The sequence below is a fragment of the Rhincodon typus genome, unplaced genomic scaffold, assembly GCF_021869965.1.
Source record: "Rhincodon typus isolate 14 unplaced genomic scaffold, sRhiTyp1.1 hic_rhity00002161, whole genome shotgun sequence".
NCBI lineage: Eukaryota > Metazoa > Chordata > Chondrichthyes > Orectolobiformes > Rhincodontidae > Rhincodon > Rhincodon typus.
This window is the reverse complement of record NW_025967799.1, coordinates 1-21,506: the sequence shown is the minus strand read 5'-3', so window position 1 is coordinate 21,506 and position 21,506 is coordinate 1. Positions and strand designations below refer to the sequence as shown.

Here is a 21,506-nt window from a genome sequence, read left to right as displayed (position 1 = left end):
AGGGTCTTTTGCATCCACCTGAGAAGGTTTGCCCTTTTCATCTTGAGGGTGACCCCTGTCTCATTAGTGTCACAGTACTAAGGGATGCTGTATTGAATGTCCGTCTGGGTTTCAACTCCCTAAATTGGAACTTGATTCAAGAAGTGCGCATTGCCTACTCAACCACAGTTGAATTACTGAGGATCAATTTAACAACAGTTAAAATACCTCCGGCTCGTTACTTGAGACTTGTTTGAGGTTACTTTTTACTGCCCAGTGATTCAAATCAGAGAAATAGCACTAGTTAGATTCAAAATATTTTGATTTGAAGCAATGACCCACGCAGGGGTAAAGTATTACAATAGAATAGTCTTGAAGATAATTTATTTGCAGTAACAAACATTTCCCTTTTAGGATCGTGATAGAGATCGGGAACGCGATAGAGATAGAGACAGGGACCGAGATCATGATCGACCGAGAAGCCAACACAAGACTGCCCCATCTCCTGTGGTTCATGTCCGTGCTTTGTGCGACTCTGTGATCGAAGCTGACCTGGTGAAAGGTGTTGATCGATTTGGACTCATAAGGTAAGTGACTCACCTAATTGGCTCATGGTAGTTGATTTAGAATTTTCACTGACCTTTTATGTACCTTTTCTTTCAGTATACGAGGAGGAGGCCAAAAACAGGGTTGGCGCAAGTGGGAGGAGTGGAGTCACCAAGAGTTTTGCGAGGGGGGTCACTAATGGCACTTTGTAGTTTAACTGTATAAAATGCTTGCACATTCACTAATTTTGTGTTAATGCACTTCATCACCATATTGCATTTCAAATTCCCAAGATGAAATATCTAGCAACAGCATCTGATTTTTCTCTGCACCTTTAGGATTAGGGTTGAAGTTATTTGATTGATGTTCAAAGTGGATATTGTGCCTGAGGTTCAAACGCTTCCATTTTGCTGTTACTTTTTAAGTTTGTGCAAATCTTGAATTACAGCTAGAATTTAAAACTTACTACATTAGTGTATACCCCTCAGAAGCTGTGATGTACCTTCTCAGTTTAACTCAGACAAGCAATGATAATGGGCAGAACAATTGTTGAAATTTAGTTCAATGCATTGCATGTGAGGGCAAAGTAGAGAAGTGTGTACTTTGAATAATTTTGAAATCGCTGAGCCCAAGGATCTTAGACTTAATGCTAAATGAATCTGGAGCATTAATCAGTGAGTACAATAAGATGTTAAACTCCATGGTCCATAGTAAAAAGGTGGTAGTCAAATTTTATAGTTCTAGCCAGGTGCTAGCTGGGATAAAGTTCAGCTTTGAAACCAAGAAACGAGAGAGCATCAAAAACTGAGCAAGGTATTAAAAGGAGTTACATAGCTGGTCCTTGGTCTTAGGAGTCTGAGTTATGAGGCAGGACTAGAAAAACTGGTCTAGAAATTGGATCATGGTCAAATCAGTATATGATTGCAGTGCAGCTCTCGCTGTGAGGCCCATAGTGGATCATTTGAAAGTAGCCCGCTGTCTTCATTTATTTATGGAGTATCTTGTATTCAGTCACAAAGGAATTTGTAAAACAAGGCCTGAAATAAATGTCAGGCTTTCCACTTGAAGAGGAAGGTGGGGTGCAAGGCCTGAGACTTTGGTCCATCCAGGCGAGGTGGAGAAATGTTAAGTTTGGGGTAAGGGTGGAATGAATAACTTTAGGCTAAGCATAAGTGTGTTGGGGAGGTGGAGGTTGCTTTGGAAGACAGGTATGTGATGGGGTGGAAGAGATGAGCTGATTACATTATGTGGATGGGGGAGGAATTTCATTGTCTTCTGTCTTCATGCGGTGTGAAAAGTTTGGCTGCAACCTACATGAGCGAATAAATAACAAGATTTGCAAAGCAGTTTAAAACATATTTTCATATTGATGTATAATTGTGTGTTTATCTATAGTATGCACAATTTTAACCAAATGTTACTGTACAGTGTGGTGCTGGAGGAGCACGGAGGGTCAGGCAACATCAGAGGAGTAGGAAAGTTGACATTTCGGATTGGGACCCTTCTTCAGAACTCCCGATGCTGCCTGACCTGCTGTGCTCCTCCAGCTCTCCACTCTGTTGACTCTGAAACCAGCATCTGCAGTTCTTGGGTATTTTCAAGTGTCACTGTAGTTTTGTTTTTGTTGGCTTTGTGGTCGTCACTGACAAGACCAGTCTGTTTGCCTTTGAAACAGTGGTGGTGAGTTCCGTAAAGGTCACATTGGAACAACATCCACCATGCATATTTCGTAATCCAGCAAGGCCACATTCTTTACTGAAAACAAAAAAGTTTTGGAAATCAGTGGGTCAGGCAGCTTCCATGGAGAGAGCAGACTAACGTTTCGAGTCGAGATGACTGAAACTTCTCCTTGCTTGCTCTCCGTGGATGCTGCCTGACCTGCTGTGATTTCTAGCATTCTTTGTTTTCAGTACAGATTCTAGCATCTGCAGTAATGTGCTCTTACAAGGCCACATCAGTTTTGGTGATTTGATACCATTGAAACTGTAGTTCAACACGCAGTAAACAAGGGGAAAGCTAATGTTTCTACAAATTCAAAGATTGCTTTGTCCCAACCAGGTAAGAACATCTAACCACCAGAATAATTTGACACATCCATCAGATTAATAATCTCATTGTAGAGAGTGAGGGATCATGAAAATATTACTGACCTGCCAAGTTCCCCCACTTTCCTAACTGTCCATTATGACATTTATTATCTCCATATCCTGGTACTTTTGCCTATCTGATTTAATTACTTCAAACTTTTTTTAATTTATTCATTTTGCAGGGTATGGGCATCGCTGGCTGGCCAGCACTTATTGCGCTGTCCTAGTTGTCCTTGAGAAGGTGTTGGTGAGCTGCCTTCTTGCATCGCTGCAGTCCATCTGCTGTGGGTTGACCTACAATGCCATTAGGGAGGGAATTCCAGGATTTTAACCCAGTGACCTCACCGTTCCTTCACTATATTTCTAAGTCAGGATGGTGAGTGGCTTGGAGGTGAACTTGAAGGTGGTGATGTTCCTATGTATCTGTTACCCTTGTCATTCTAGATGGAAGTGGTCGTGGGTTTGGTAGGTGCATTTCTACAGTGCATCTTGTAGCTGGAACGCACTGCTGCTATTGAGCATCAGCGGTGGAGGGAGTGGATGCTTGTGGATGTTGTGCCGCTGACGTGGGCTGCTTTATCTTGGATGGTGTCAAGCTTCTTAAGTGGTGTTGGTGTTGTATTCCATCACACTGCTGACTTGTGCCTTGTAGACTGTGGACAGGCTCTGGGGAGTTAGGAGATGAGTTACTTGCCGCAGAATTCCTAGCCTCTGACCTGCTCTTGTAGCCACTGCATCAATGTGGTAAGTCCAACTGAGTTTCTGATCGATGATAACCCCCAAGATGTTGGTAGTGGGGGATTCAGTGATGGTAACACTATTGAATGTCAAGGGGTGGTGGTTAGATTGTCTCTTATTGATGATGGTCATAGCTTGCCATTTGTGTGACGTGAATGTCACTTGCCACTTGTCAGCCCAAGCCTGGATACTGTCCAGATCTTGTTGCATTTGCACATGGACTGCTTCAGTATCTGAGGAGTCACGAGTAGTGTTGAACATTGTGCAATCATTGGCAAACGTTCCCACTTCTGACCTTATGATAGAGGAAAGGCCATTGACGAAGTAGCTGAAGATGGGTGGACCCAGGACACTACCCTGAGGAACTTGTGCCGAGATGTCCTGGAGCTGAGATGACTGACCTCCAACAATCTAAACTGTCTTCCTATTTGACAGGTATGACTCTAACCGCTAGAAGGTTTCCCTCTGATACCTATTGATTTCGGTTTGTTAGGGCTCTGTGATGCCAAACTCGGTGGAATGCAACCTTGATGTCAAGGGCAGTTACTCTTGCCTCACCCCTGGAATTCACCTCTTTTGTCTGTGTTTGAACTGAAACTGTAATCGGGTCAGGAGCTGAATGGCCCTGGCACAACCCAAACTGGGTGTCACTGAGCAAGTTATTGCCGAGCAGGTGCTGCTTGATAGCGCTGTTAATGAGACCTTCCATCACTTTACTGATGATCGAGAGTAGACTGATGGAGCGGTAATTGGTCACGTTGGATTTGTCCTGCTTTTTGTGTACAGGACATACGTGGGCAATTTTCCACATTATCGAGTAAGTGTCAGTGTTGTAACTATTGGAATAGCTTGGCTAGGGGAGTGGCAAGTTCTGGAGCACAAGTCTTCAGTGCTATTGCTGGAATGTTGTCAGGGCCTGTAGCCTGTGCAGTATCCAGTGCCTTGAACCATTTCTTGATATCACATGGAGCGAATCGAATTGGCTGAAGACTGGTATCTGTAATGCTGGGGACCACTGGAGGAGGCAGAGATGGATCACCCACTCGGCACTTCTGGCTGAAGATTGCTGCAAAAGCTTCAGCTAATCTTTTGCACTGGTGTGCTGGACTCTTCCATCATTGAGGATGGGAATATTTGTGGAACTTCCTCCTCCAATTAGTTTTTAATTGTCCATCACCATTTATGACTGGATGTGGCAGGACTGCAGAGCTTCAATCTGATCCATTGGTTGTGGGATTCCTTAGCTCTGTCTATCATTTGTTGCTTATGTTGTTTGGCCTGCAAATAGTCCTCTTTGGTGGCTTCACCAGGTTGACACCTCATCTTTAGGTATGCCTGGTGCTGCTCCTGGCATGCCCTCCTGCACTCTCCATTAAACCATTCTGCTATTGGTGGCCCACAGTGCCTTCTGGATGCAGTCTTGAGTTGGTGGATCTGTTTGAATTCAATCCCATCTAGCATGGTGATAGTGCCACACAAAACAATGGAAGCTATTCTCGATGTGAAGGCGGGACTTTGTCTCCACAAGGACTGTGCGGTGGTTGCTCTTACTGATACTGTTGTGGACAGATGCATCTGCAGCTGGCAGATTGGTAAGGATTAGGTCAGTTATGCTCTTCCCTCTTGTAAGTTCCCTCACCACCTGCTGCAGACCCAGTCTAGCAACTGTGTCTTTTAGGGCCTGACCGGCTTGATCAGTAATACTTGGTGGTAGATGTTGAAATGTCCCACCCAGAGTACGTTTTGTGCCTTTGCCATCCTCAGTGCTTCCTCCAAGTGTTGTTCAACTTTTAAGTTCTTCCTAATGTGCTTAAGATCATGGTCTCCAATTTAAATTTCAATCCCAGATTTTTAAATTTGTCTCAGCTGTTCCAATTTCATTTTATTTGTATACTTGAGTGTTGTTTGCAATTAATGATTCTTTAACATGTCATTGAGATGAGGTGGTCTTGCGGTGCAGGTAATGTATCTTCCTTTTGAGCCAGAGGTTCTGGGTTTGAGTCTTACTCCTGAAACTGATGACCACAGGGAGGTAAGCCTATAATATAACCAAACAGGTTGATCCACTGTAAAGCTTTTCAATTTGTCTACGACAGACTGGAAGATTTTGTTTGATTTAGAATGGTTTCCTCAAGCTATATGGCCTCTAGACGTAACAATGGTTTGTCTGTGTTATGCCTTGCTAGACAAGCAAAAACCTCCAAGCCAAATTACTGTTTTATCTGCAGGATGCATAGATTATTTCTGACCTCCTAAATTGGTCTTTGATTAAATACAGATTTCATTTTTGTTGTTACTATTTCTTTACCTTTGTCCAAATAATGTTGCAAAAATTAGCATCTGGGCCTAATGTTGACTTGTATCTTAAAGTTTACTCTATCAACCCAGCAACTGAATTCTCACATCATTGGATGGTTCTGGCCTGTTGTATCTGTACCAGCTCTCTGCTAAAGAAAGTAAACTAGTCCCACTCCCCTATATTTTCATTGTAGCCCTGCAAATGATCTCTCTCTTCCAGTAATAACTCCTTTCCCATTTGAAAAACTCTCAATATGTTACAAACAGTCTTGGGCAACACGTTCCAGAATCTAGCTTCTTGCTGTGTTTTTAATAAAAAAAAAAATTTTTGGTCATGTTACAGCTGGTTCTTTAGATGTTCGCTTTAAATCGGTATCCTGGATTGTGATCCTTGTGCTGAGAGAAAACACTCTCCCTGTTTCCTGTCTAATCATTCTCTCTAAATAGATGAGATGACGAGAGGAGAACCAGCCTATTCCACCAGACTATTTTAAGATGCTTGTGAAGTATAATGTTACAAATTTTTCGGAAGCCTAGTGATTTATTGTTGGATTTGGTTGGACATATTCTGCTATGATATCACCTAAACCTCATAACCAATACTTTATTGAATGTTTTGTAAACTTCTTTATAATCAGTAAACAGTTTGTCATGGGGTGGGTAAAGAGAGATCTCTAGATTAATTTTCCACCCCTATTAGCATAGGTGAAGTGATAATGGTGACTTGTTTTACACTCTGCTATGGAGATCCTTCAGGTGTTCAAATAAGTGTCTTTCATCTTGTAGGCTTCTTGGGCTACAGCAGTGTTTTAGTCCTAAGAACAGTTCTTCATAGCTGGACTTTTCATTACAGCTATGTGATGATGTTACCTAACAAACGACAAGCTCTGGTGGAATTTCAAGATTTGCGAAGTGCCCAGAAGTGTGTTGCTTATGCTAAACGGCGGATTGTCAATATTGCTGGGCATCCTGCTTTCTTTAACTTCTCCACGAGTCAACGAATCACTCGCCCCGGGGGTCCTGAAGACCCAAAGCATGTCAACAATGTTCTCTTCTTATCTATTCAGAATCCGCTGTATCCAATCACAACGGTAAGTTTGTCTCAAACGTTGCACGGCTAAAGTCATAATTGTTTTTAATTAACTGAAACTCATCATATGGTAGACTGACAATTTGTAAATCAACCTAACTTGTGTCCTTTATTTGGAGCGTGTCTGTCCTTTTGCCAAATCTTCATTACATGGAAGAGCAGAATAAACGAATTGCGGTCTAGTCCAAATTCTAATAGAAGAGGCAAACCTTGAAAGCTGTTGCATCTTGGTCTTGTTTATTATTTTCATTTTGTGTACAATCCTGTTGTGTAAATCCCTATGTCTCTTTTCAGGATGTTCTGTATACTGTCTGCAATGCGTGTGGTCCAGTCTTGCGTATTGTCATCTTCAAGAAGAATGGAATACAGGCTCTCGTTGAATATCTTTTTCCATTAGGGGAAATGCATTGCCCCAATGACCAACATGGATTCACTTCGACTTCCAGCTGATGATCAAGTTGTAGGACACAGATGTTTTTTATTTTGCTGAGGGATTGTTTTTAGGTTTTTAACCTGTGGTGTGTTCAAGTAGTTGCTTTAGAGCATCATTAACTTTTGTCCCTATTAGTCTCCAACAGCCTTATGATCACAAATGTATGCTCATGGGATTAGTGAGGATAACGCAGCTGATGCGGTGTACTTGGCCTTCCAGAAAACATTAAACTAAGTTCCATATAGCAGTCTTGTCAGTAAACGTAAACACTTGAAGTAAGGGACAGTGGCAGTATGGTTGAGAAGTTGATTTTCAGACTGGGAAACAGCTTATTTCGAGTTGGGGGACCATTTATAGTGGGGTTTCTAAGGAGTCTTATTCAGACCACATCTTTTCCTGTTCTAAAAGTTATTTGTCCATGAGTATGCAGGGCACAGTTTCAAAATTTTCTGATGCCACAAGAGTTGAAAGTACGATGAAGAAGAATGATAGAAACTAAGAGGTATTTATAGAGTTGGTGGTAGGAGTAAGTGATATGTTCTGGTTGAAAGAACGAGAAGAGGCAGTACAGAAGATTATTGTACAAGACATCAAAAGTGATAATATAAGTTGAGGAATTTGCATATGAATATCTCTAAGAAGGATCTTGAGCTTCAGGAGAAATTTGATTGAGATGCTGAAAATCATGAGGGGTCTAGATTGAGTAGATCTGGGTCCCCTACTTATTCACTTGTAGAGCGTAGGCATCACTAGTTGTATCAGCATTTATTGTCCAGAAGGCAGTTAAAAATCAACCACACTGGTGTGGGTTTGGACTCGCCTGTAGGCCAGACCAGGTAAGGATAGCCGATTTCCTTCCTCAAAGGACATTAGTAAGCAACTATTCTCATTGACCGAAGGTTTCAAAACCAGCATGCACAAAAAAAGCGTAAGAACCAGATTTGAGAAGAGAAAACAATATTTTCAAGAGTGGTTAAGGTCTGGATTGTGCTGCCTGAGATTACAGCGGAACATTTGTGACTTTTAAAAGGGAATTGGATAATTACCAGAAGAGAGAATGTGAGGAACTGCATGGTTGTGGGATTGGATGACTCGCTCTTGCAGCGAGCGAACATGGACCTTACACCCAAATAATCTCATTCAGTGTTTTTACCCTTCTGTGGTTTTAGACCAGAATTTGAGTAAGTGGTCCAGAGTTGTGTGAGCACTGAGAAGGAGGCTACATGGCTGAAAGTGCTTGCTTTTGGGTGACATATTAAACTGAGGCCCTGTCTCCAACTCGAAGTGGAAATAAATCATCTGATAACGCTACTAGATGAAAAGAAGGTTCACTAAATAGATCCCTCAACCAGCATCACGTAAGCCATTTATTTGACCTGTTGACTCATTGTTGTTTTTGTGCAGGTCAGTTATTAGGTTTCCGAGATTACTGTGGTGACTATGATTCTGATGTACTCAATGGATGTATAGTTATTTTGGATATTCTCAGATTTTGAAAGCTGCAGAAAGAATATGGCATGAGTAGGCCTTTCAGTTTCTTGACCCTGCACCAGTATTCATTGAGATTGTGGCTGTTCATCTCCCTGGGCTGCGCCTTTCTACCTTATCCCTATAAACCTCAATTTCTTTAGGGGCCAAGAATCATATTGATCTTGTATTGAATGGACTAAACGACTGGACAGCCACATTCCAGTGATTCACAGACCTTCTAGTAATTAATTTCTTCTCAGCACTGAATGGTCAACCACTAATGCTGAGTTCAAGTCTTTTATCCTGAGAGAATGGAAGCATTTTTGTAAACCCACCTTCAACCGTAGATGAAGGGAATGAATTGAGAAATAATCTTTTATCCATACTCATAGGACAGAAATGGGTATGACCATGACTGTTGTTTGGTAATATTTACTTACTAAAGTTGCAGTTTACTCCTTAACATTTTGTACATTTGATTCAGTCCAAAGTGCCCAGAAGGCAAAGGCCTCTCTAAATGGTGCAGACATTTATTCTGGTTGCTGCACACTCAAAATTGAGTATGCCAAGGTAAACTTAAAATGGTTCATTTTCTAAATAAGAATTCAATTCTTGCTTTTCACATACTAAATCAAGAAGATGTTCTTTCAATTCACCAGCCTACTCGACTGAACGTGTTCAAGAATGATAGCGAGTCCTGGGACTACACTAATCCCGATTTAACTGCTCGAGGTATGGTGTACCCTCATTATTTGTGTAGGTTCTTCGAATTTTTTTTGCACATGACGCATCCTGTCATCATGTTAGACCTCCAGCAACAAACATTCATTTTGCCTCAAGTCCAGGATTTGAATAGTTGACAGAAATATCTCTTAACTTAGCAACAGGGCATGTGCTAAACTCAGGATTTGCCACATAGGATGACCTCAAAAACTATATAGTCTATTGCACCATGTGCCATGTTCAAACTTTAGTTGGTTTGCACACAGAAAATGGACTAATGTCTATCTGTTTTAATTAGCAGCTGAGGATTCATATCTGTCATTGAAAATTGCAGTACTTTTGCCTAATGGAGATGGGAACATTGGTTTGTAAACAAAGGATGATGACAAATGGTTCTTGATATTCTGAGCTGCTGAAGGGGCAGTTTAGACTGAGTTCCTTCTAATTTATGGCTTCCCATTGAAAACCAGACAGTTAATAGCACGAAATATGTAGTCTTTCTGAATTAATTGACTTGTGCCAGGCATTGGTATTTTTACTACAACAATTACTGTATTTCAAAAAATATTTAATTGGCTGTAAAAGCTTAGACATCCTGAGATTGTCAAAGACCCTATAGAATCATTGGTCTTTGTGTAAAAGCTGGTCATTCTCTCTCTTGTGGAATCAAAACCTTGTGAGAGTTACTGGTTTCAGAAGAGAGCTGGAAATGTAGGGAGTCCTTCTGTGCAATCGATGTGTGACCTGAATGATGCAGCTTGTTAGAACAGTTCTGTGTTTCAAATGGAGTTGTCTAGCTCTTTGTATTTAAAAATAAAATGAAGGGTGTCTTAAATTGGGGGTGTGGGGAGCGGTCTGTATTAGTTGGAGGTCACATTATTTAAGCTTTTAGCAATGTAGCATTTGCATTCTATGATTCTGTAACTTTTTAAAAGAAAACCAAAACCTTGTTTCACAGTACAGCTTTAGTTTGGTTTAAGTTCTTGCTACATTTTTCCAAGTAATCCAACCCAGATTATGAACTAATCAAGAGATTTAAACTTTTTTTTTTAATTAAGGGAGGCTTGAGATATGAGATTTGAGATATACCAAAGAAATTAGCTATCGTTTAGCTTTTTACCAAGATGTGAAATTTGATGCACTCATTTCATAGGTCATGAAGATATGATCCAAAGTGATAGGTTTTTTTTTTATGGGTCCTTCTGTTGTTGCATAATCATTTCTTAATTATTGTAACCACTTTGATACTTGATGGTTTGTATATTTTTGCAGCAATTGCTGGTAGTCTAACATTTGTTTGAAAAGAATATTATTCAGGTTTAACTGTCTGTGTTGACCTGCACTGTCCTCTGCTGGATGTTTTGAAGTTCACTTGCAACACTTGTTATAGCACTGTAGCTGCAACTCACCTACATGAACTGTACATGCAAACAAGGCTACGGCACAGAAAATCGCAGATTTCAAAGATGCACGCAATACTCAAGAACATTTCACTCAAAGGGGAAAGAGAGAGAACCAAGACTTCAATTACAGAAATACTAAATCTTCAAAGCTACATTCACCTTCTGCAAATTAATATCTTCACTGCCGGAAGGATATTGATCCTTTTTCTTTCCCCGCCCCCTCCATCCTGGAGCAAGACATTTTCTCAGGTACACCAGCGAAAGTGACACCACAGAGAGAAGAGGGGCAAGCCAGGCAAACTAATCAATTCATGCACCTCTCCAACGAATGCCAGCATTTCGCAGTTACAAATGACAGCAATCCAGCCTTCAGAAACAGAACAGACTTTCAATAAATCTCAGATCACCCAGACTGCATGCAAACACATCCTCAGGAAACTTGATCAGGAAGGACACTTTTCTTTTTTCCCCATTCATCGGTGCACAGAGGATATGTTTGCAAGTTGCCACCGTAAGACTGAAATGAAATTCTATCTGAATGCATTTAATGCTGTGAAATAAATTATTAAAGAAAAAGCTACTCTTGTAAATTTTTATTGAAGAGAAGAAATCCACTTAATGACTGTTTGTTTGCTTTTTAATCTCATGAAGACTTCTGAGGCTGAGTTTGAGATTGAAGTAACTTGAGCTTTTTGACAAATCCAGGAATCACTGTGTGCTTGCTAGGTGGAGGGCTATAAGAATTATCAGGGGTTTTTTTTGTTTATAATGGTTGTTTGCTATTAATTGTAAAATGTCTGTAGTGCATTCAGTGGAATAATGACCATTGGTGTTGTCATTTTTAAATGGACACATTCCTATGCCTTTTTTTAATACTGACACATGCTTTTAAGACCCAAAATATCAGTGATGTAAGTGGTTTGAAAAGCTTGTTTTCTCTTGCTTTGCAACTAAATAAAACCCCTGTCTTTCTGTGACTCTAGTTATCACCCTTGACTAAGTGAGGTAGCCATTAGTGTTCCAAGTCCTACTGCAGAGACTTGAGTCCGTGATGCAGGTTGACATTTTCACTGCTGTACCAACAGTATGCTGCACTGTCGGGTGTGCTGTTTTTGAGATGAGATGTTTAATTGAGATCCTGCGTGCACTGTCCAGAAAATGTATAAGCACTTATTTTGTTATCAGCTTTAAGTGCAGGGAAATTCTCATTACGTTATTCAATCCTGAGAAACAGATTATTTTGCCATTTCCACATGACAATTTGGGATTTTGTTGCCTTGTTTTTCTGTGTAAGTCACTACACTTCAGAAAGTGGATCATTGGCTGTAATGTACTTTCAGCCATCCAAGTTTATTTAGCAACATTACATAAATGTTGTCTTTATAAAGCACCACCAAATGATTACATAATGGAAATGCTTCACTTTAAAAATAATTAAATCTTACTTCCATTAAGCTCAATTTGAACGTTGGCTAATACTAAATTTAGAAGTTAGAGGAAATAGCAAGTTTTAGTAAAGCCAGGAATTGTGTAGTTCATTAAGGTTCAGTAAATGGGTATTGATAAAATTGAACTAGCTCAAATTATGAATTGATATGTGTTAAGCATTAATCAGTTTCAATATCCTTGGGGTTAGGTTGTAAAGTAGGCAGGAGGAGGAGAAGAAACTGATGAGGGCAGTTACTGTACCAACTGCCAACATGAGGTGGATATATAGATTATGGTACTGAAAGGTAAATTGGTGCATGCCCATAAAGCCCTCGCCTCCTCACATTCTCATGCTTTCTCCTCTGACTGACTGTTTGCAACTGAGTGTTCTACTGGCTTCTGTATTTGAATGTCAAAGCAGAGATGTGTTGGATTCCCCTTAAAATGGAAAGCAAAGATATTTGTTGCCCACCTTGTTAGCGCAAGAAAGTTATCTTCGTTCTGATCATGAGTTGGCCCTTTTTTCATTGTAATTATGGCATATGTGTATATACCTGTCTTGGTCAAACTCATTGAAGCTTTGTATCAATAACTAATTAGAGAATATAACTGATTACTGTAATTCTATTTGATGGACCTTTTTCAGTGCTGTGTTTTCAACCTAATTTCTGGCCATAAAATGCATTGGAAATGACAATCTGCCAAATCATTATTTTTTTTTTTCAATTGCTGAGTATTTGTAAGTTTGATGCTTGCAGTTAATTTCAAAAAGCAGAGTTTTTTGGGTCTTAAAATTTGTCGAAATGTTAGAAACGCCCGTTTTGGCTTACTCTTACTCCATCTTTTGCACCACATTCGATTGTTTCTGGATTTGTGATCAAGCTTTGTTGGTTGACCATGTCCATACTTTAAAATAAATGGCTTTATCTTCAAAGCCAAAATATTTGTTTAATATTCTGTTCTGGTAATTCATCATTTAACTAGGCAAAGAAATCACTCCTAATGTGTCTGCTGACTGAAGCAAATTTCTGGATAGAATGAGGTATTTGTAAAACTTTTAAAACCATTGGATTTGGCCAACCAACTGTGTTCTGATTTTTTTTTACCACATGTAAAGTTTTTTTTTAAAAAAAGAATTGATGTATGTTTACCTTTTAAAACCCTGTATTTACTGATTATAAAACTGTAATGCAGGGGCGAAGCATCTCGCTTTTGCTGAATCCTCCTGCAAGTTATTAAGAAGGCCGTTTTGAAACTGCTGTATCTTGCTGTTTGAAGCTTATGGTACAAAAGAACAGGTACTGTTTCTTCAAAATTGTATTTTTTTTTTTATCAATTGTAAAAAGGACTGTGCAAATGTTTTTGACTTTCTGTATAATGTGTTCATGCAAAGTGCAGTTTTTGTTTATAAATAAATACTGCGCAGGGGGAACCTAGGTACTGAATCTCAGTATTGTACTTGTATGATTTTGCAGGTATCTACAAACCTCTTAATTTCTATTCCTTTCTTTTAATTCCAGACGAAAGAAGGCGACAAGGACAGCCAGCCCTTCTAGGAGATCATCCTTCAACATATGGAGGTAGTCAATAGTTCTAATAGAACCTTTCAGGAATGTTCTCTCCATACTCCCTAATCCCAAAATTGTAACTCGAGACTCATTTTCACTTTCTAAATATTAAAAAAAGGTTCCCACTTGCATGGTCTTCTGTTAACAAAGGAAGATTCTTTAACTTCCTTTTGAGCCCTTACTTGAAAGTGCAGGAGAATATTTTGTATTTTTGAATTTTCATTTGCCATTGCAGAAACTCTTATTATTGAACCCGAGTCTGCCTTGCAATATTGCATGTAGAACAAAAACAGAATTTGCTGGAAAAGCTCAGCAGATCTGGCAGCATCTGTGAAGAAAATGTCAGAGTGAACGTTTGGATCCAATGACCCTTCCTGGTGTTACAGTTCACACTTTTATCAAGAACCTTTTTATCTAGAATAGACCTTCACCTTTCTGAATCATAATCTCTGTCAGTAGTCTTGTTAACTGTTTTCCTTTTCTTGCTTCCACTGCTTCCTAGCCCTTCAAGAAAAGACACCACCCTGACCTCACAGATCGACTTTTGTAATTTGGTTGTCAAAAAAAAACTTTAAATGAATTATCAGAATTAATCAGTAAGTGAATTATCACGATGAAAGCCAATAAGGGCACGTGGGTGTGCTGCTGTAGGGTTGTATGCACAGTTTTTGGAGGGGAGGAGACGAGTGAGAGAGAAACAATATCACGGGTATGTAGAGATTACAGTCAAAAGGAAGAAGAGATGAAAAGGCAGAAAGTCAATCATTAAGCTGGGTGTTACACTTTTAAATGTTTACTTACTCTAATTGTGGTTACATGTATACATTTTGAAAGGAAAGAAATCTTGATGGCAATAAGACATTTCCTTCATGTCAAGGCCCTGGGATAGAACTGTTCGGACCAGATGGACATAAACAGTTATTTTTTTTGTAGTTTGGTGTATTCGCAAGTTAAAAATAACAACAGGATGCTGACATTTCAACATTTTTGAATAAATCTTAACTTTAATTGAAAGATGTGTTGTAGGAAAATGATTCATTTCTGATATTACGTCTATGCATAATTACTTTATGTATTTGATATAAAAGATACTTTTAACAATCTTTTGAACAGGCTATCAAACAAGCCCATTGGCATTAGCACACAGAATGGATCCACGCTCTTCCAGCAGTAGACCCATGCATCTCTACTCTGCTCCTGACTTTGAATTTGTGCCTCAGGGCAAGGTCATAATGATTTATGGACTTAATCCACACAAAATGAATTGTGAAAAAATCTTCAATCTTCTGTGCCTCTATGGTAATATTGAAAAGGTAAGACTTCAACTGTTTCTATTTGGGTGCTGATTGATAATATCTACTTGCTTTTATTGTTGACTTTTAAGTTCGTTTGAATTGAATTTTTTACAATGAGATCTGAACTCTAGAAACAAAATGTACAGGCTTGATGACACACTTTGGAACAATGTCCGGAATTGACATACCACTGCAACTGTAGCAGAACTATTATTTCATATAAAGATTTCTTTACTTTTATACCCTAACTTCATGAAGCCAACTACCTTCTCCACAGGCTTGATTTGTCGGTAATTAGTTTGAGATGATAAATTATGAGAACCCAGTTTTCTGTCTGAACCTGGTTTAAACAAGGTTTTGTTCCTTCTATGGACTGACGAATATTGGTACCAAGCTATCCAAGCTGGGTGAGAAGCACAGCCAGAAAGAAAATTAATTTGTAATACTAAAAAGTAACTGTGTTAGTAAGATGGTCTGCTACAGAATGTGGCTGCCCTTTAAACAAAACTCCAGTCTTTGTTCTATAAACAATATATTATTCTTAGGTGAAGTTCATGAAGAGCATGCCTGATGCTGCCATGGTTGAAATGGGAGATGAATTTTCTGTGGAGCGAGCAATCACCCATCTGAATGGCGTGGAGATGTTTGGAAAGAAACTTAACTTGTGGTAGGCAGTTTTCTTTTGTTAATAAAAGAATTTTCAGTTCAGTTTTTGTGGTGTGGGCAGTCCCTGTAACTACTGTGCCACTTCAGTGTCTCTAAACAGGCATCAATTGTGCCAAGCCAATCATATGAGTTGATAGATGGTACCGATAGTTACAAGGAGTTCACCAACTCGAGGAATAACCGCTTCACTAATCCTGGACAGGCAGCCAAAAATAGGATCCAGCCTCCTTCCAATGTACTTCACTTCTTCAATGCTCCACCTTGTGTTACAGAGGAAATCTTTCAAGAGGTAAGATGTCTAATGCAAATGAAATAGTAAGAGTTCCATTATTCCCAAATCAGAAGTTAAGACTGGAGATTTAAGAGTTATACAGCATAGAAACAGGCTTTTCACCCCACCATATTTATACTGCCAATAAACTTCAAACTACAGCATTCCCATTTACCTGCACTTGGTCCATAGCCTGTTGTGCCCCTGCATTTTAAGTACTAACCCAGATGCTGCTTAAGTGTTACAAGAGTACCTGTCTCCATCACCCTTTCAGACAGCATGTTCCATATATCGAACATCCATTGGGTGACATTTTTGTTTTCCACTCTCCGATCTCTCTTAAACCACTGCCGCTCACCTTAAACATGCCCTCTGGTCTTAGACATATATGCCATGGGGGTGAGATTCTCATAGTCTAGTCTGTCTGTGCCTCTCCTAATTTTGTATACCTCAATTAGATTCCTTCCACCACTGCCCCGCCCCGCCCCGCCGCCTCCCAACAAATCCAGCATATCCGGTCTCTCCTCATAACTGATACTTTTCATCCCAGGCAATATCCTGGTGAATATCCTCTGTGCCCTCTCCAGTGTACTGGTGCCCTTCCTATAGTGTGGCCACCAGAACTTCTCTCAGTATTCCATCTGTGGCCTAATGAAACTTTTTAAAGTTGTAACGAGATTTCCTGCCCCAGCTAATGGAAGCAAGCCTTCCATATGCTGCCTTCACCATCTTGTCTACCTGTACTGACCCCTTCAGGGATCTGTGGACTTGTACATCAAACATCAAGTTTTTTTTGTTCCTCAGTACTCCCTAGGGACCTGCCATTCATTGTATATGTCCTTCCCTTTTAAAACCTACCAAAATGCATCACCTTGCACTTATTGGGATTAAATTCCATCTGCCATTGCTCTGCCCAATTTTACCAGCTGATCAATATCAAATTAAACTGAAACCATCTTCCTCTCTATCAACTACACATCCAATTTTCGTGTCGTTTGCAGACTTGCTAATTAAACCTTCTACATGAACATTCAAGTTATTAATGTGCATAATATCAAGGGTCCCAGCACGATCCCCATGGTACACTGCTAATCACAGCCTTCCAAATACAAAAGCAACTCTCCACCATCAACGTTTGCCTCCTATTTGTAAGCTAATCTTTGGATCCAGTTTGCCAACCCCTTGAGCTTCTGCCTTTTGGACCAGTCTTCCATGTGAGACCTTGTAAAGGCCTTACTGAAGTCCATGTAAACCACATCCACTGCAGCCCCTCACTGTTTCAAAACTAAATTAGGAAATAAAATTATATTAACCCTAACAAATCTATGCTGACTATCCTTGATCAATCCCTGCCTTTCCTAGTATTGATTAATCCTGTTCTTTGGAACGTTTTCCAATAAACTCCCTACCACTGACATCAGACCAACCGGTGTTTAATTACCTGGCCTATCCTTGCTGCCCTCCTTGAACAAAGGAACCACATTAGCTATCTTCCAGTCATCTGGCACATCACCTGTGGCCAGGGCCCCAGCAATCTCCTCTGTTACTTCCTATAGCAGTCTGGGCTACATCTCATCAGGTTCCGGGGAATTATGCACCTGTATGCCCACTAAAATATCTAATACATCCTCCACATTAATCTTGACGTGTTCTGGAATTTCATTCCAACTGATATCCCTGGCTGCTAGGTCTTTCTCATCTGTGAACACAAATGAAAAATATTTAAGATGTCACTCATGTCAGCTGGCTTCATGCACAGGTTGCTACTTTAGTTTCTTAATAGTTCTCCGTCTTTCCCTGGTAATCTTCTTACTCTTAATGTACTTTAAAGAAGCATTGGGGTTTTGCGTGATCCCATCCGCCAAGGATATTTTGTGGTCCCTGTTTGCCTTCCAAGTTTCCTTTTTCAGCAACATCCTACACTACTTTTGAAGGGCCTCCCCTATTTTAATGTGCTGTATCTGGCATGTGGTTCTTTCTTTTATTAAACTCTCTAATATCCCTTGACATCCAGGATTCCCTGGACTTGCTTCCCTTGTCCTTTGCTCTTAGAGACTCTTACTTTCCAAATATAGACTTACCTGCAAGTAGTTGTTCCCAGTCTGTTTGCTAAATCCTGTCTAATGATATTAAAATCGGCCTTTCCCAATTTATACATTTTATTTCTGCACTATCCTTATTCCTTTCAATAATGACTTTGAAACTTGAGAGTTCTGGTCACTATCCTTGAAATGCTCGCCCACTGAGACTTCAACCATTTGACTGGTTTTATTCTTTTGGATTCAGTCTAGCACAGCCCTCTCCCTTGTAGGATAGTCTAAATACTGGCACAAAAAGCTCTCCTGGATGCACTTAACTTTCTCCCCATCTAATTTTTTCACTAAGGTCATCCCAGTTAATGTTGGCAAAGTTGAAATCCCCTACAACAATAATCCTGTTACTCTCATATCTTCTGTAATTTGCCTACATGTTTGCTCTTCTGTCTTCCTTTGACAGTTGGGAGGCCTGTAGTATTATCCCAGCAAGGTAATCATCCTTTTTTGATTTGTAAGCTGTACCCATGTGCGTCATTTGAAGACTTTTCTAGGACACCCTTCCTCATTACTGCAGTGATGGTTTCCTTTATCAGTACAACAGTGCCCCACCTTTTCTCTTGTGCTTCCACTGACCCCCGCCTGCAACCTCGTCACCTCCCTTCCAGAATGTTGAGCTGCCAGTACCGCCCTTCCTTCGTGTCTCAGGGAACGTAGAACAGTACAGGCCCTTCGGCCCACGATGTTGTGCCAACCTATTATTCTACTCTCAGATCAAACTACCCTGCATACCCTTCATTTTACTATCATCCATGTGCTTATCCAAGAGTAGCTTAAATGCCCCTAGTGTATCTGACTCCACTACCACCACTGGCAGCGCATTCCATGCACACACCTCTCTCTGTGTAAAGAAGCTACCTCTGACATCTCCCCTGTACCTTCCTCCAGTCACCTTTAAAATTATGCCCCCTTGTAATAGTCATTTCTGCCCTGGGGAAAAGCCTCTGGCTGTCCACTCTATCTATGCCTTTCATCATCTTGTACACCTCTATCAAGCCACCTCTCATCCTTCTTCGCTCCAATGAGAACAGCTCTAACTCCCTCAACCTTTCCTCATAAGACCTGCCCTCCAGTCCAGGCAGTATCCTGGTAAATCTTCTCTGCACCCTCTCTAAAGCTTCCACATCCTTCCTATAATGAGGCGACCAGAACTGAATGCAATATTCCAAGTGTGATCTAACCAGGGTTTTATAAGAGCTGCAGCATAACCTCACAGCTCTTAAACTCAATCCCCCTGCCAATGAAAGCCAACACAACATACATCTTCTTTAACAATCCTACCAACTTGGGTGGCAACTTTGAGGGATCTATGGACATGGACCCCAAATCCCTCTGTCCTTCACACTGCCAAGAATCCTGCCATTAACCCTGTATTCTGCACTCAAATTTGACCTTCCAAAATGAATCACTTCACATTTTTCTGGGTTGAATTCCACCTGCCACTTCTTTGCCCAGCTCAGCATCCTGTCAATGTCCCGTAGCAACCTACAACAACCCTCCACACTATCCACAACTCCACCAACCTTCATGTCATTGGCAAACTTAGTAACCCACCCTTCCATTTCCTCATCCAAGTCATTTATAAAGATCACAAAGAGCAGAGGTCCCAGGACAGATCCCTGCGGAAGACCACTGGTCACCGAGCTCCAGGCTAAATACTTTCCATCTACTACCACCCTCTGTCTTCTGTTCGACAGTCAATTCCATATCCAGACAGACAAATTTCCCTGGATCCCATGCCTCCGTACTTTCTGAATGAGTCTAACAGGGGGAACCTTATCAAACGCCTTGCTAAAATCCATATACACCACGACAACTGCTCTACCTTCTTCAATGTGTTTTATCATATCCTCAAAGAATTTAGTAAGCCTTGTGAGGCATGACCTGCCTCTCTCAAAGCCATGCTGACTATTTCTAATCAAATTGTGCTTTTCCAAATAATCATAAATACTATCTCTTAGAATCCTCTCCAATAATTTGCCCACCACAGAAGTAGGACTGACCAGGATTATCCCTATTCCCTTGAACAAGGGAATAACATTTGCCACCCTCAAGTCATCTGCTACCACTCTAGTGGACAGTGAGGACGCAAAGATCTTCGCCAAAGGCACGATAATCTCTTCCCTCGCTTCCCGTAGGAACTTTGGGTATATCCTGTCTGGCCCAGGGGACTTATCTATCCTCATGTCTTTCAAACTTTCTAGCACATTCTCCTTCTGGGGTTCTGAGGGTCCAGTTCTGAGGAAGGGTCACCGGACCCGAAACGTTAACTCTGTTTTCACCTCCACAGATGCTGCCAGACCTGCTGAGCTTTTCCAGCAACTTTGTTTTTGTTCCTGATTTACAGCATCTGCAGTTTTTTTTTGGTTTTTATTTTGTGGAGAGAATGGATTATTGAGTTTGAGGGAGTAACTAAGCAAGCTAATCTGGCGTGAACGTTGGGCTGTTTTTATTATTCTAGAGGTACCTATCCAGGCTAGTGCTAAGTGTTCTGTCACAGTCCTGATCTGCCTTTGTAGAAAGGGGATGAATGGTGAGATCCTGATTGCTTACCCTACTTTTTTAGCTGGTGCAATTTAACTTCTAATCTGTGATGACCCAGCCCTCCGGACTATTGATGTTGGAAAAGTCATCTAAGGGCCATCAGAAAGAAAGAAATCAGAAAAATATCACTGCAACCCATGAATGATTTTATTTAAAAGAGCTTAGTAACATTTCACTCCTTGGTTGTGAGCCCAAACAGCACCTGAAAGAAGTTGCGCACAAATTGTTGCCAGCTATGCATCTGTGCACAAATAGCATCCATCCACTCCAAAAAAGAAATTATTAGAGAGTACAGCTCCTAGCAGCAAGACAGCCTATATTTGCTGGATTGGGCTCTTGGCTTGATGGTTTTGGAGGAGGAGAGGGATGTGATCGCTTATGAGGTTACAGTTTGCAGTGATCTCGTCTCTTCCTGGTGATTTCTTGGTTCCATATAACTGTCCAGCTTTGGATTGCCAATCAGTCCTCCTCTGTACAGTTGCCATACAGTGTGACATGGAGTGTCCTTTCTATCTTATCTGTAGAGACTATGCATCATACCAATGCTGTTATATCAATGGCAATATGGACAAATTCAAATAAGTTACATCCTCGTGCTGGTTTCCTTTACAAGTAGTTTGGTTTAGTGACATCCATTAGGAATTCTTCACTGTTATTTGTAATGCACTGAGATGATAACCTCGCTGTTATAATATCATTCAAGCTCTCTTTAGCATTTAATGTACAGCCATCCTGTGTCTCGCCTAGGTTTGCGAAGATTGTGAACTGAAACCTTTTAGAACTTTCAAGACATTTACTGGAAAATGTAAGTTATCTGATTGTGTAAGTGGCAATTGAAAACTCCTGTCATGATTTGTATAATTCTATATTTTAA

The 21,506-nt window shown here is 40.4% G+C and overlaps 1 protein-coding gene across 1 annotated transcript; it reads left to right on the top strand.

The window, feature by feature from the left end:
- The first annotated feature begins 392 nt into the window (after positions 1 to 392).
- On the top strand, positions 393 to 21,483 carry LOC109910973 (heterogeneous nuclear ribonucleoprotein L-like). Its single transcript, XM_048592986.1, has 10 exons — positions 393 to 566; positions 6,502 to 6,739; positions 7,033 to 7,118; positions 9,115 to 9,211; positions 9,301 to 9,373; positions 13,716 to 13,775; positions 14,877 to 15,076; positions 15,604 to 15,725; positions 15,812 to 16,013; positions 21,380 to 21,483. Exons 2-10 carry the CDS (start codon positions 6,509 to 6,511, stop codon positions 21,467 to 21,469), a joined length of 1,161 nt encoding a protein of 386 aa, XP_048448943.1. The 5' UTR covers positions 393 to 566; positions 6,502 to 6,508; the 3' UTR covers positions 21,470 to 21,483.
- Positions 21,484 to 21,506: the final 23 nt, after the last annotated feature.

Excerpts from the sequence above, each read along its gene's own strand:
- LOC109910973 (XM_048592986.1), top strand. The coding sequence starts at position 6,509 with ATGATGTTACCTAACAAACGACAAGCTCTGGTGGAATTTCAAGATTTG. Across the intron at positions 9,212-9,300 it reads TCAAAATTGAGTATGCCAAG|CCTACTCGACTGAACGTGTT; the intron begins GTAAACTTAAAA and ends TCAATTCACCAG. Across the intron at positions 15,726-15,811 it reads GGAAAGAAACTTAACTTGTG|TGTCTCTAAACAGGCATCAA; the intron begins GTAGGCAGTTTT and ends GTGCCACTTCAG.